This window comes from Gallus gallus, chromosome 17, assembly GCF_016699485.2.
Source record: "Gallus gallus isolate bGalGal1 chromosome 17, bGalGal1.mat.broiler.GRCg7b, whole genome shotgun sequence".
Classification (NCBI taxonomy): Eukaryota; Metazoa; Chordata; class Aves; order Galliformes; family Phasianidae; genus Gallus; species Gallus gallus.
Window position 1 is genome coordinate 2,657,589 of NC_052548.1, and position 15,333 is coordinate 2,672,921.

The 15,333-nt window shown below is 56.2% G+C and overlaps 1 protein-coding gene across 13 annotated transcripts in view; it reads left to right on the top strand.

The window, feature by feature from the left end:
- Positions 1-2,618: 2,618 nt before the first annotated feature.
- The window catches only part of EHMT1 (euchromatic histone lysine methyltransferase 1), a 97,110-nt gene continuing 84,395 nt past the window's right edge, over positions 2,619-15,333 (top strand). For 10 of the 13 annotated variants that reach the window (NM_001012532.2, XM_015279503.4, XM_040649085.2 and 7 more), the window contains exon 1: positions 2,619-2,675. In NM_001012532.2, the coding sequence (NP_001012550.2) occupies positions 2,655-2,675 (21 nt within the window). In that variant the 5' untranslated portion in view covers positions 2,619-2,654. Of the gene's footprint in view, positions 5,225-5,438; positions 10,185-15,333 lie in introns of all 13 variants that reach the window. The other 3 variants (XM_046901788.1, XM_046901795.1, XM_046901790.1) reach the window with 3 other exon arrangements.

Sequence of the window (15,333 nt, forward strand, 5' to 3'; positions counted from 1 at the left end):
GCGCTGTGCTCTTCCCTCCGTTTCTGGTGCTGACCCACGTGCCTGACGGGCCAGCTGTGCACACAGGTTGGATTTGTCTCTGTGCTGTTGCTGCAAGCAGCCCGAGGCACGACCTGCCTCACACCACCATTCCTCCTCGCTCTCTGCTCTTCTGCCCAGCACTGATTCTTCAGCACTTCCCCTCTGCCTGGCGATCCCAGACTGCATGGTGAAAGGTTCCCCTTCCCCCCCCCCGGAGCTGTGAGCTCAGGATGCTGTGCAGCAGAGTCCTCGCGGTGCGGGGTGCTGACAGGGGGTGCCAGAGGGCAGGAGGGCAATTAGGGGGCGCACGCTCCATGGCAGAGCGATGGGATCACCCCTGCTGCTCTCTGCCCCGCTGCAGCCTGCAGTCACACGGAGCTCCTGTGGGCCCCTCCTTCCCCTCTCCTCGTTCTGAGCTCCGTGCTGCAGACAGAAGCCTGGTTTCCAAACGCAGCTCTGGGTACAAAAGCTTCGCGTTGTAGGAATTCATTCAATGCCCGGCTCGCATTTTTAAACAATTGTTTTGGTTGGTTTTTTTTTTCCTCTCTCTTTTGTTTGCAATCAGGAGGGGAAGCGGCGGGGTGTGAGGGACAACATCATCGTTTCCAAACGGCGTTCAACGGAAAGCGCCAGGAATGCCCCCCGTCCTTTCTCCTGCCGCCTCCTCCTCCCCGCGCACACCTTTGCCCCTCCGGCCGCCCCCATCGCTGCGGCTCTCATTGGCACCCGCTGCCTCTTCTGCCCCACGTGGCTCCGCGGGGCGCTGCTCTGCCCCCGAGCCGCGCTCACCCATCGCGGCGGCGTTACGTCCCGCTGCTCTGCTGCTCTCCTTTGCAGCTCTGGGTTTGTTGGGCCCGGAGCGGAGCGCGGTGTGAGAAGGGCTGCGGCTCCTCCCTGGCCCCGGCTTCCCTCGCTGGATGTCGGCTGCTGTCTGAGCTTCCCACTCAACTTCCAGTAGCTCCATAGAAGCGTTTTCTGCTGTTGCCCGGAGGAATTATTTGGAACAACAGACATGGCGGTGCTCCGGGCTCGGCGTGCGTCTGGCAGCCCATCTTATAACGCATTTCCAGCCCTCTGTGACAGGAATGCGTCCCGTCCCTCCCTCCCTGACCCGGCTGGGACCGACCCGAGACACCTTTCTCGGGGGGGGTTTCTGTACAACGCAGTCCCGCGCAAGTTGTGACAGGGTTTCAGAATGTAACAAAGCAACACATTTGCAGCGCTCGGGGAGCGCTCCGTCCCGGCTTTTATCGCACCCGACGGACACCTCCCTCCCTTCGGAAGGCCGCGGCTGATCGCTCGGGGGGCCCCGCGGGGCTCTGCGTGCCGGGAGCGGCGGGCGGGGCGGGCTGAGCTCGGCGCAGGGCAGCGCCGGACCCGTACGGCCCCGCAGCGCGGCCAACGCCCGCCCCGCAGCCCGACCCGCCGCTCGCTGCCGGCCGCCCCCTCCGCGCCGGGGACTCTTATTTTGACTGCGGCGCGGCGCGGCCGGGCGGGGGCAGCAGCGGCCGCCGGAGCGCGATCGGGGCCGGGCGGGGCCCGCGGTCTCGTCCCCTCCTCCGCCTGCGGGGGCGGCCGCGGGGCCGAGGGCTTCGGCTCGCCGTAGGGGTGGCGGTGGGAGCCGCTGCCGGCCGTGCGCTGAGGGTGCGGGACGGCGCCGCGGTGGCCGCCCCCGGCCCCGCACTGCTCGGGCGTGGCTGAAGGTGCGGCGGGAGGCGTTACCGGGGCGGCGGCCGCGCCCCGCTCTGCCCTTCTTCGCGTCAGTGGGACCCCACGGCCCCGTGCTGTGCCCCGTATCCCCAGCCCCGTCCCACCGTGCCCCCATCACACACCCTTATCGTCCTGTCCTTACTGTAGTCTATGCCCATCTCACACCCATCGCCGTCCCCGTTTTCCCCTGTCCCTATTCCTTCTCCATCCCATTCCTGGCTCCATTGATTCCCCGTCCCGTCACTGTCCCTCCCTCTCCCCATCTCCACATTGCTGTCGTTATCCCATTCTATCCTCATCTCATCCCTGTCTCATCCTCCTCCTATCCCCATTCCACCCCATCCCTATCTCACCCCCATTCCTGTCCCCGTCCCACCCTGTCCCCATCTCTCTTCCATTCCTGCTCCTTTCCTATACTATCCCCATCTCATTCCCCTCCCATCTCCGTTCCATCCTGTCCCTATCCCATCCCTCTCCTGTCCCCGTCTCTCCCTGTCCCCATTCCATCTCCAGCCCACCCTGTCTCCATTTAATCCCTCTTCCGTCCTTATCCCACTCTATCCTCGTCTCGTCCCCTCCTATCCCCGCTCTGTCCCGTCCTCATTCCTCTTCCCGTTCCCGTTCCTGTCCCCGTCTCACCCCCACTCCCGTCCCTGTCCCCATCTCACCCCTGTTCTGTCCCCATCCCCGTTCCCCCCTCCCCTCTCGGTCCCGCCCTCAGCCCGCCCCCCGCCGTACAGCGCCTCCCTACGGGCGCCGCCATGACGCCGTACGGCCGAAGGGACCCGCGGGGGCCGCCATGCTGCCGCGCGCATGCGCATCGGCCTCCGGAGCGTCTCCATTGAGAAGAATGAGGGGAAAGGGGCGGAGCCAAGGCGCGAGGAGCCGCCGCGGGGGCGGGGCTACGCTCCGGGGCTCCGGCCATGGCCACAGTGGATGCCGAGGTGAGTGAGAGCGGCGGCGTCCATCTACCCGGGCGGGGGGACGGAAGATGGGGGAGCGCGCAGTGGTATCGCCCAGGGCCAGGCGGCTTCTGTCGGGGGCCGGGAGAGGGCCGTGCCCCCGCCGCCCCGTGGTTCAGTCCAACTCCTCTGAGGGGAAGAATGTGGGAGCCGCTGCCATTGTGTGTAGGGGGGCCCGGGACTCTGTATAAGTAACACCCCTCCGCGGCCGGGCGGTGGTATGGGCCATACAGGTTCCGGGGTTCCCCCCAATGGGAGCGGGTGCGCGCGGCGGGGGCGGGGGAGCGGCGCCGGCGCCATCCACGTTCCGGGGCTCCTCGCGCGGCGGGGCGGCGTGCGGCGCCATGCAGGGTCCCGGGCCGGGCGGGCCGCCGCCGGCGGTTGGGCCGCCGCTATGCGCCATGCAGGGTCCGGGGCGGCGGGCAGGCGCCGGCTCCAGGCATGCAGGGTCCCGGGCCGCGCGGCGGAGGCTGCGGGGCGGCCCCGGCCCGCCCCCGATGCCGGGAGGAGCCCGCGGGCCGCCGCCGGGCCCTGAGGCCGCGTAGGCCGCGCGTCCGCTTTGTGAGCGCCGGGCGGCCGTTCGCTCCGTTCTCCGCGGGGCGCTCTGCCCGACGCCGCCTTCCGCCACCGCGCGGCTCGCAGTCCGCTGCTGCGCTTTGTGCCCGGCGGGGCCGTGCGGTGCCGTGCGGTGCCGGGGCGCTCCGTGGCCCCGCGCCTGGTTCTGCCTCCGGTTCTGCCTCCGGTTCTGCCTCCGGCCCGCAGTGCGGCGCTCACACCGCGGCCGCCCCGGCCGGGCTCTGGGCTCAGCGCTCAGCCCGCGCTCACGTCGGTTTCCCGCCGCGGGTGGCACAGCGGAGCGCCCCGCGGTGCCTTCGGCGCGTCCCGAGGAGGGCGGCTGCGCCCGGGGCGGCCCGGCCGGTGCTCCCTCACCGCGCCGAAGCTTCTCCTGTGTCTGTATGGCGCTCCTTCTGTCCGCGCCGCACGGGTGGCTGTACGGCCGGGTGTGCCCTTCGGTTGGGAAGCAGCCCCTGTGGCCGGGCTCTGCTCTCAGAAGCAGGCCCAGCACCTGCGGGTGTCCCCGCGGCTGATGAGCGGCGATGGGGACTCGCCGAGGGTCTCCTTCCTCCCTTCCCCTTCTATCTGGGGTCGTTTTTGCCCCTCTGAGGGGACGGCTGTGGAAATGCAGCCGGGATGCTCAGCCTGCAGTGAGTGCTGTGTGTGGGATGGGCTGACCCCGCACTGCCTGGGCGCTGTTCCACGTGTGAGGAGCAGCTGGGGCTGCACACGGGCAGGAGCCGTGCCCACAGGAAAAGCTGCTGGCAATTAGTTGGCTACAGGTAAAAACACGGGGCACAGACACGGTCATGCCAGGCCTCAGGGTCAGCGGGTGAAGGAGAACCCCCCCCAGCACTGCGGGCTCTCAGGTGAGCTCCGGTGGGGTTCTGCCCCGCTCAAGCTGCCCAAGGCCAAACTGCAGGCACTGACCGCTGCTTCAGCTCCCTTACACCCAGCCTGGTTTGATGCTTTTACACATCTCAGACCTCCCATGGCTGCAGGACTAGCATTGCAGTTGAAGGGGTTCGGCTTGCCTTGCTCAGTCTGATGCGACTGTGGGTTCCTTGAATTCGATGCTGCTAACCCAGTTTGCATCAGTTTCAGTGTCTCCGTGTGTTTCACTCAGTGTGAGCTGGAAACAGCTTTGAAGCCGCGCCGTTTTTCCTCCGCCTCGTGCCAACCTCGGGACGCTGGCAGGGAATGAAGCGCTCCTCCTCAGAACTTACACTGCGTTTCTCATCATTTTGTCCTCCTCCTGTCTGTCCTCATCTGTAACACCATTTGTTTTTTTTTGTTTTTTTTTGTTTTTTTTTCCTGGAGATGCGGCTCTGATCTTTAAAGCCAGCAGACACAACCCACGCTGCAGACGGGTTTCCCCGCTGCTCAGCACCCTCCAGGAGCAGCCCTGCAGTGCCTGCAGTGCCTCCCAGCTTTGGGGCTGAGCAGTGCTGCAGATCAGCTGGTGAGAGGGCTGCGCCCCGGCTTTGATCCGTGCTCTCATCCCCGCAGCCAGCTGGTGCTGGGAGCGCTGCAGGCAGTCCTCCGCCCGTGCAATGAACTCCCTACTGGATTAAGGGGCAGCGTTTGCTCTTGTCAAAGAGCTTCCTATTCACGGGTCCCTGGCTGGAAGGAGGTTGCTGTAATAGGCCACCGAGTGCAGGAGGGATAATGGGAAAAGCCAGGACCTAATGAGCAGTGCCTTTGAGCAGGGAACACGCAGATGATTTCTTCAGTTTCCCACTTTCTGTTTCACAGGTGACGTGAGAGCCAGGGCTCCTTTCAGGCCTGCCCTGCCCTTCCTCCTCCCTCATTTACTCCTGCCAGCTGATAGCACCACCAGCAGAGGCTCTGCTTTGCTTTTCTAGGGCCATTGCTTTTAATGCACGGTCATCTTTTCTCCTTTGTGAGCTGTCTGGGAGGCTGCGTGTTTGGTGGCTGCAGGACAGACGTCCTCTCCGGTCCCGTAGCGCAGTGAGGTATGTTGATATTACACTGACACGAGATCCCAGACACCTTCACAGCGTGGCTTTTCCAGTTGTGTTGGATTCAAGTTGGTTTGCAACATTTTAGCAGTGACTCTTTGTGAGGAAAGGAGTTTTCCCCACCTGTGACACCAAACACCTGGTAAGGAGAGTAGCTTCATGGATCAGAGGCTTTTGTGTAAGGGTTACTTTTGCTTATATGTTGCAGTTGCAGCTGCCCCTTCCTCGACAAACAGACCTTCAGTAGTGCTGACCTCTCTTTCCCTAAAGCCAGTTCTACCTGCAGTGCTTTGACCCTGCTGAGCTAATGGTGAGCTGATGCCGTTTGGAAGCTCACCTTCTGTGAAGACAGGCTGTAAATAACAGCAGAACGTTTAGGCTGGATGGGGCTCTGAGCGCTGATGGAGCTGTGGGTGTCTCTGTTCATTGCGGGGGAGGTGGAATAGATGACCTTTAAGGGTCTCTTCCAACTCAAACGCTTCGATACGACTTCCAAAGCTGTAAGAAAGCCTCAGAAGTGCCCTTCAGTTGTGAAGCTGATGTAGCTGAGCCAACGTGACTGAAGGAAGCGTCTGAAGAACAGTTTGTCAAGCCGAGGCAGAATCAAAGGCCTGGTTTATACTTGGAAAGAGCTCTTGCAGTTTAATTATGCTGTCTGGAGAGAATGATGTTTCTTTTTCTTTGCTGAAGTGGTAATGCAATAAAAGTCCTTGCTGTGGATGTAGCTCTATTAGTTTGGAGATGATTTTAGACCAGGGAAGCTTGTTTGTTTGCTTGCTTTCCAAAGCAGAGGCTTGGTGTGCCACTGAGAAGTTTTGCCATCTTAGTTATCCGTCTTCAGATGCAACTCCATTGCTCTCCCCTCTGCTGCGGCTGTGTCAGCAGGAGGCCCCTGGTAGAGGAAATGACCAGCAAAAACTGTAACAACGAGGAGCAAAACAAACAGCTCTTCCATGGGGGGGCTGACTGGAGCTGTGTGGGTGTGTGGTTGGTGGGCACACAGCTGGCAGCTGTGCCAGCTGCAGCCCTTGGCATCCCTCAGCAGCTCCGGGCTGCTGGCAGCAAATGAGGCACCAGCACACAGGGCTGTCACATCTCCAGATGTGCACGAGAGCAGCTGATAGCAAAACCATTAGGGACCAGTGCTGCTGCAGGGCTGCTGGTCTGAAATGCTCATCTGGGGCCTTGCTCTGTGTCACCTGTTGTGGTGGTTTTTGATTTCCTGGAGCTGGGGCGATGCCACCTGGGTGTCCTCTCTGCTCCAGAATGGGGCTGCAGAGGGGATGGAAGCAGCCTGTGTTCCTCATGCCTTTTCTCTAGCGAAGTGCTGAAGCACAGCATGGCATCTACATTTTTGGGCCCTGGTGCCCAAAAATGATGTGAGGAGGAGGCAGAAAGAAGGGATCAGTCCTGCAAAGTCAGGGGTTTTACAGGAGAGTGGAGCAAGAGGCACTGCCACCTCCTGCTCAGTGCCCTGCGCTGTGAGGTCTTTGCAGGGGCATCTCCTGCTCCTTTCTGTGCCATCAGACCCCCAGGGAGGGGCTGTCAGGTTTCCCCAAGCTCTGACTGCCTGTCTTGGGGCATTTAGTGCAGGACCGAGGGGTTCAAGGAGCCCCCTTTGCGTGCTTTGAGACGTGCTTTGCTGGAGATTGCCCGCTCTGTGACTGCTGTGGAAGCCAAAGGTGTGCAGTGCGTGACTCGTGGAGCTGCCCGTGTTGGGGGTCAGGGAGAGGCTGTGCCCCACTGCCCAACCCGGGGCTGGCACATCCCGCAGTGCTGCATAGGTAAACCTGACTGGGATGGGAGAGTTTGCTGCAGCTCTGCCGGCTTGGCCAGTGCTGTGAAATGAGCGTAAACCCAGAATAAACTCTGCTTAGAAAAGCTCTTGGTGCTGATATCACCGAGGTGTCTAAAATAGAAAGGCTTTCCTGCTTTGAATTAAAAGTGTCTAGCATAGGCAAAGCAGCAAGGATGTACAACATATCCTCCTTTGGAGCCGGAAACGTTCTTCTGAGGGGATTCCTGTCTCCCACCTGACCCCCACTGCTCTCTGCCTCCATACGAGGCTCTGTGCCCTGAGTTGATGTTTCAGATAGTTTGGCCATGGGGCAGCGGCTGTGCTGGGAGCTGAGCAGGGTGAGCCGGTGTGTACACACAACCCAATGGTGCAGGGCTGGGCTGCTTGTGTGTATGCAGGATGGCATGGGGGCAAAAGGGAGCTATTAAACATTACATTCAACCCTTTTGGTGCCGTGTTTCCTTCTGAAGGGAGAGCTCGGTGGCAGTGGTGAGTAGTGTCAGCTTAGAACAGGGAGACAGTGAGTGAGCAGTGAGAGGATGGAAAATCCAGGTCCACTTCTGTGTGCACATGGTGACTCGTCCTGCAGAGCCAGCGCTGGGAGCAGGAGGAAATCTGCAGGTGTCACAGCTGGGGAGGAAGTAAATAGAGAGCAAGATAGCTGGGCTGGCACAGCCAAGCTCAGAATAAAGCCAGGTAAATGACTTATCCCATTTGTTACAGGGAAAGGCAAAATTATGCAAACAGGGATGAAAATATCCAAAGCGATTATGGCTTCCTGGGGCAGGCAGTGTGAGCCAGCAGATGGCTACGAGCTGCTAAAGCATTCAAAACCAGCAGCAAAGAAGTGGGGAGCTGAGCAAATTGGGGTGAGTGGAATGACAGTGAAGCCCCGAGACTGCAACAGTGCATGTGATCTGGGCCGAAGTGGGGGAGCCAAGTCCAGCAGGCTCGTGGCCGTGTATCTCCCTGGGACTGTTGGCCAGGATCTGCTGCTGCATTTGAACACAGCTCTGGGAGCTGTGAAATACCACGCTCTGGTTTTGCTTTTTATTCCTTCTTCATTCTCTTCCTTTTCCAGCATGAGCTCCGGGGTCCTTGAGAAGCTCTGCTGCCCTCCTCCTCTCCAGTTACGTTTTCAGTCCTTGCAGTTTCAGAGGAGATTTCAATAGGTAGTTTCTCCAGGGGCTCAAAGCCAGAAGGCAAATGACTCAGATGTTTTATCCAATTTCAGCAGTAATTGGGGGTGTTTCTCAGCAGCTGTAGGCAGGTCCTCTCCAAAGTCCTAATATTGTTTCCAGAAATGGGAAATCAAACGTGCACGCGGTCAGAGACTCAGAAAGGGTGGTTATGTTTACAAATCACATACTTCATCCAGCTGTTGAGTTGGGAATGGAAAGTACATCTGTTGCAATATGGGGAGGTGGCTGCATTTTAGGGATCTGAGAAGTCAACTGAGCTTTTGGATGAATTTCTTGTGTCCAAAGGGGTAGGAAGGAAACGTGCCCACACCAAGTAGGGTTTTGTCCACATGAGGAGGAGGGTGTTCAGCAGAGCACGACATTCCCAGCCAGGCTGCTGGGTTCTTTGCGGGTCCATCTGGTGTCCTGTTGGCCTGCAAGCTTGAACATACGACTGCAGGTACGAGCACTTAAGGCATGAGTCTAAATACTTCATTCATTGTAGAGCATTATTGATATTTGATAGATTAAATCAACAGAATCAACCAGAAGGCACTGCAGAAAGCACTGGGGAGGTGCTGAAGCAGGACATTAGGTGGTTCTCACTGCAGACTTGTAGGCAATAGCTTCTGTCAGCTCAGCTGTGTTTTACATGGGAAGAACCATGCATTCCATGTGTTTGATCACAGAATCGTTTGAGTTGGAAGGGGCCTTTAAAGGGCATCTGATCCAATGCCCTGCAATGAGAAGGGACATCTGCAGCTCCATTGGGTGCTCAGAGACCGCTCCTTGGATGTCACCATGGGCACCACCACATCTCTGGGCAACCTTTGCCAGCGCTTCACCACCCCTCTCATAAAAAAAAAAAACCCTGTTTCTATTCTACCCAGTCTTTTCTTATATCCAGCTGATTCCTGTACTCTTTGATTTGGGATGTGTATTTCTCAGTAGCATTAGGATGCGTTGTTTGCAGTAGGAGCTTTAATGCATCTTTAATATGCAAAGATGGTTGCTCATGGCAGACGTCCTGTAGGACCTGCAGGCACCATCTCCTCTCGCAGTCACCCCTGCTTTGTAGGATTTGGACTGCCTGCTGCACACGGTGCTCTCTGTACCAAACTGCCACTCTTCTGGGGTTGCTTTGTGAGCTTTATGGCCTTCATTCCCACTGAAGCCCCCCTTGTGCTGACGATGCAGTTCTGCTGTCAGGTTTCTGGCACTTGAGCACCTGCTCTCATGAAACTGCACGTTGACAGCACATCGGTTTTAATTATTACAGCTTTTCTTCGGAGCTGATTGGTTTGCTATCATCTCAGACCCACACTGCAGATTCCCCTCAGAGGCGCCGTTATCTCCTTCTGCTCCTGGGTGCCAGCAGAAGAAAATCTGACCTGCTGGTGAGGATGCCTGCGTTCCCAGCCACGCTGCTGCTGCTGCAAGGCACGAGCAGGCCAAAGGAAACCACCCCGTGCACACTGGTGCCAGCAGCACGCAGCCACACGTGGCCAAAGAGCCCACTGCAGGAGGCCCCCCTCGCCTACGTGTGTTTACACGTCGGGTGCCCGGGGATACTCCACATTCTTTTTTAACTGACAGAAACTCCACGAGTGGAAGTTCGTGGGGTTGCCAAGAGGTGCTCCTGACGCAACAGCGTCTGCCTTTAAAAAGCAATGTGAATGGTGATGGCTGAGTCAGATGTCTGCCTGCCCTGGGACTGCAGCTGATGCAGCTGCTGACTGCTGCCCGAGCATGGAGTCTGCACAGGGAGATGAGACAACAGTCCTTTCCTTGCTTGGGTGCTCATTGATGTTTTCTTGCTGATGTATTATTAATTAAGATATTTTTTATTGCCTTGTAAATATAGGTGATGCTTTGCAAGCACAGGATGTAACCTGCTCGTTTCCCAGTGTTTCTGAAGCGTGCAATGTGCACACTGGGAGCAGTGCACAAACTCACTGTGCTGTTGAATCCCAAGGTGAGGTAAATCTCTGGGGTTTGTTTTCCTTTTTCCCTTTAGTTTAGCTGATGTGCAGCTTCGGGACTGGTGAGTACAGAGCAGAGAGCTGAGCACCTGTGCATACCCTACGTGCAGCATTAGTACAGGAAAATAGTAAGACTTAAATACAAGGAGAGTTTGCAGTGTTGGCCTCTCCTTAAGGCAGAAGATCAGAGACAAAAAGAGGGTGTTGCATGAGAAAGGGGCTCGGAAGGTGATCCAAACCCACAGAAACCTGGAGGGGGGAGGTTGGCCAGCAAGAGGGTGTTCTTACAGCGTGCCCAGCAGTTGAGCAGGCAGAACTGCTACAGAGAGACTCAGAGATCTGTCCAGGTGAGGCTGGTTGCTGGAGTCTGCTGCTGGGATGTGCTGTGTGTGTCTGCAGGAAAGCCACCATGCCCCAGCCAGCCTGGTGGGCTCGTGGACTGCAGTCCTGCCAATTGGCCTGGCGCTGCCACGTCCTCATGTCAGCCCGTGTGCCTGCAGGTGCAGCCCCGGGGAGCACTGCCAGCCCCCAAGTGGCCAATTCCCACCACGTCAGGACCATGTGCTTGATTCTGGACCATATGCACCAATGCTACTTGGGGCTGCTGAGCTCAGCTGTGTGTCTGCATAGAGCTTTCTGTTGGGTCTGTAGGGTGGGTGAAGCCCCTCAGTCCCCATGTGCTCCTTCTGGTGAAGAGAAATGGGAAACTTTTTCTTTTGAAGCGTACTGAACTATTTGTGATTAAAGCCAATATGACTCCAAACATCCAGCACCTCCTCTTTGGGTTTCTGATAGCAGCGTTGGACTTTATCTGGAAGATGTGAGCCATGAAGTTTCTCATGTCCTCTTACTATGTTCTTAAATTAGGCCAACACGTCCTATTCCTGCCTTATACTTCTTGCAGGAATCGTTGGCTTCTGCTTTCGAACAGCTTTGAAGGTGATGAGGACCTATTTGTGATAAGAACTCATAGCAGTGTGTTAAACCCAAACAAACCCATGCAGTTCTGGCATGCACTCCGTGCTCATTCTGTGCCCCAGACTGGCAGCGCCCACTTCTAAAAAACAGAAAAAAACTTTCCAGTTTGGTTGTTCACATCTGGTTTAATGTCTTTATTTAATGTGGTTTTCAAGGAGTTGCAGTTGCATCCCCAGCAATTGCAGCTGAGATGGGGTGTGCAGTGCAGGTGAATGGCAGCATGGGGGGGGGGATGCGGAGGCTCCTCCCAGCGTCTGCCCTCCCAGAAGCACTGGGTAAAGCCCTGCTCTCTCGGTTGATTCAGCTGTTTGATTTTTATTTTTGAAAGAGAAAAGGCCCTTAAGGTTTTGGCATGAATTCACAGTCCTTTAAATCTGTGCGTGGTGAAGCCGTGTGGTTGCAGCCTCTTGCTCAGCCCGGGTAGGATCCCCTCCTTAGCAGGCTGCTATCAGAAGTTCAAGGCATATCGTAAGTCCCACTTAAACCTCATTCTGCAGTAGGGCCGCTCTGTTTGGCTCCAGGCACAGCCTGGGAAGGGCTGTGTTCTGTGTTCTCCTTACCTTGCAAGGAAGGAAAACCCGCCGGCCTTGTTGTTTCCCTGCATTGCCAGAGCTCTGCAGACAACACTTTCTGTTATCTGTGAACATCCCCGTGTGCTGCCCTAGGGGTGAAGCAGGATGGGCTTTGCTGCTTCTATCAAGCAATGTAAGCAAGGCTTTGGGTTTGAAGGCACACAGCTCAGCGGATTGCTCTGCTGGCACCTCCAGGAATGAATTTCCAGGAATACAGCCCCATCTCCTTGACTATGAGTCGAAGTTTTTGCAACTCCTCACGTGAATTCAGGTGCTGTTTGGTGAAGCTTAGCTTTGGGTTAAGCTTCCCACAGCCGCTGCGCCATCTGGGTGCTGCACTGCAATAGGGAGTGTGTGTGTCTGCTGCCTTCAACGTGGGGATGCTGTGCCACGTGGCCATGGACAGGTAGGTTGGTGTTGGTGTTGGAAAGTAGTAATTAATGTGCTGTAGCATTCAGGTTTGAAGGGAGAGCTGTTCCTCAGCCGTGGGCTGGCAGTGATGCTGGCTGCTTGGATATGGGGCTGCATGTACCAGCCCATGTGTGGTAGGTGTGTGAGCTGTGCCTCCACCTGGGGCTGCTGGTTGAAAATAAGCCCTCCTGTGTGAAAAACAACTGCTGGTTTTCATGAGCTGTTGGATTAGTAGAAATAGCCATTGGCTGCTGATGGTGGTGGTTCCTTTGCATGATGGAAGCTGTACTGCTAATTAAGATTGTTCTCAGAGTTCATTTACGTACAGCCCACAGCACATACAGACTGAACTTCTGCAAATCTCAGTTAGAGTTGACACTGCTGATTGGCACAGCTAGTTTACATGAAGGCACAAGGCTTGGCCGTGTCATACAGCACATCTGCACTGGTGTGAGTGTGGCTGTGCTGCCATGTGTGCAGAGCCAAGTCATGTTGATAGAAGCACAGTTATGTTGGGATAACTCTGGGCGTGCTTTGAACTCTCCCAATTGAAGCATTGTGCTGTAAAGGTGTGCCTCTAACAGGGGGAGCCAAAAACATGCAAAAATGGTGGCTAAAGCAGTGGTTGGATCCTTTGAATCAATTAGCTTTTTTACATGGTACTGTAGCCGTCTTTGTCGTTGCATGGTTTTGGATTTCTGTTTGTGTATATATATATTTGTTATTAGTTTTTGGTTTTTTTGTTTATTTTTTAAATGAGTCTAATGGGGAACAAGCTGTTTTGAAAACATGCAGGTGCAAAGCTGGAGTCCCAGCTCAGGTGGGGTTGGTTGCTGTTCCTTTCTGCTGCTTTCAGGAGGAGCCTGCTGGCTGCTGCCCTCCCCTTCCCACACCCCAGCTGGGAACATGACAGGCCGAGTGCTGTGCACACATCTGGTAGTATCTCCATGTTGGAGGCAATGGAAGGGCCAAAGGAGAATCCTGGCACCAGTCTGCACTGAGGATTATTTTATGAAGCATCCGTGTCCGTTGCAGCCACGTGACCATGCAGATGAGATGGCTGAGTGGACTGCAGTGAGATCCTGTTAAGTCTCTTTTGTCTTCCTTGCACAACGAACCTGTGGAATTTACCCCAGTTTGAGTTTCTGCTGCAAGATGTACTCCTGCACCAGAGTCACCTGTAAGGTGCCACGGCACAAAGCAGTGGACCACCAAGAGGAGCAAAGCCTTGGCCAACCTCAGGGCTCCTGAGAGCTAGCAGACTTGGGGCTGAGCTGATGTCATAGAATCACCAAGGTTGGAAAAGACCTACAAGATCATCCAGTCCACTGTCACTTTGTGCTGAGATGAAGGACTGACCTCCATGAGTGTTGGGGATGGCAGCTCCCAGCTCTAAGAGAGGTCTCTGGGTCCCACTTTATGTTCTTGCTGTCTTCTTGATGACATCCTCAGCAGGGCCGTGGAGCTCTTTTGTTCTCTGCTACATCAGCACCTTCAAGGCAGCAGCAGGGTCCTGTGCTGAAGAATGCAGTGGGGTTAAAAGAGGAACCCGCACCAATGGACCACGGAATTATAGACTCATTCAGGTTGGAAAAGACCTCTGGGATTCCCAAGTCAACCCATCCCCGCCAGGCCCACTGACCACGTCCCTCAGTGCCACATCTCCGTGTATTTGAACACCTCCAGGGACGGTGACTCCCCCACTCCCTGGGCAGCCCATGCAGATGTACCGCCACTCTTTTGTAGAAGTTTTTCCTAATAGCCAACCTGAATGTCTTTGTGAAGCAGTCACGTCCTGTGATGGGAGGTGTGGGTAATGGGCTGTGATGGCTCACTGTTGTGCAACCAGCATTGCTTTCATCAGAAATGATCAGAAAAGCTCTTGTGTTACTACCTATGGTTTGCCATGCTGCTGTGTTATCTTTCTTTGGCAGTCTGAAGAAGCCAACAACGCAGGTTAGACTGAGGCCGTGCATCCAGTGAAGCCAGGCTGGGCAGAACAGCGTGTTCTTTTGAGCAAACAACTGTTTCAGTGGTCAGCACCTCCAGCAGTTCTTGAGTTGCCCATCTCAAGCCATGCTCCCACTGTGCTACACCAACCTGACATCCACCCACACACGTGGAAGGGGAGAGAAAGGGTCTCCGTGTCCTGCGCCAGCCGAGCACAGGTGCAGCGTGGAAGTTCCTCTGGTTGGCTGCAGGGCTCAGGAGTCGCTCTGCAGTGCGGTCTGTGGGATCCTGTCAGCTGCTTTGGCATTCTGTGGCTTTGCTATACGTGGTGATAACGATGCAGTATTATGAGTTAACGCTTTGGGGTTTTTTTTTTGAGCGCTCTTCCATGCTTTGCTGTGATGCTGCATGCGAGGCTGATGGTGTAGAAGCCACCTGCAGATGCTCTGTGGGTAAGAAGAAGAGGAGAAATCCCTTTCAGATTTTGGGCTGCTTCCCACAGCTTCCTTTGTCCCAGCTGCCACCGAAGCACAGAACTCAGTGCTCTGCACATAGCTGAAGGCAGAAGCTGTGGCAGGCTCCAGCTGGTGAGTAGGGCTGCAGGAATTCCCTGCCTGCTGGCCTTCACCTGGACGTCCAGACCTCCAAACAGCAGCGCCTTTCAGACCATGGCCTGTGTTTGATGGCGGGCAGAGGGTGAGGAGTGAGTGCCAGCTGTGGGGCTGTTCCTGCTTCCCAAGGGGACTCCCCTTTTGGTCTGTCACGCTCTATGTATCCTGCTTTTGCAAGCTCATCTGACGGGCAGTTCTCAGTCTGTAAGATTGGGTCATGGTCACTGTACAAATACATTCAGTCCTGGGACAAATGCAGCAAGATGCCTCCATGCTACGGGCCTGCCAGTCCCCTGCACTCAGAGACACCACCTTCCAAGTCTTGCCATATTCTTCTCTATGTGTTTGTTATTGCTTAGACCTTTGGCAGCTCTCCTGCTCGTGCAGAATGCTTTGCAGGCTCTCAGGGTCTTGGATTTACTGTGCTATATGGCTTATTGGTACAGACCTCACGTACCTGCTGCTATGCCAGCAGTTAACACTCGATGTGGAGGGATGCACTGTCCTGTAGGGCACCTTCTGCTAGCAACAGGAGCAGAATTATGTTTTAAGAGTAGCTCTGTTTTGCTGGTACCTGCAGGCTTTTTCTATGACTTCTGTGAGAACTTGTGGATAAGGAG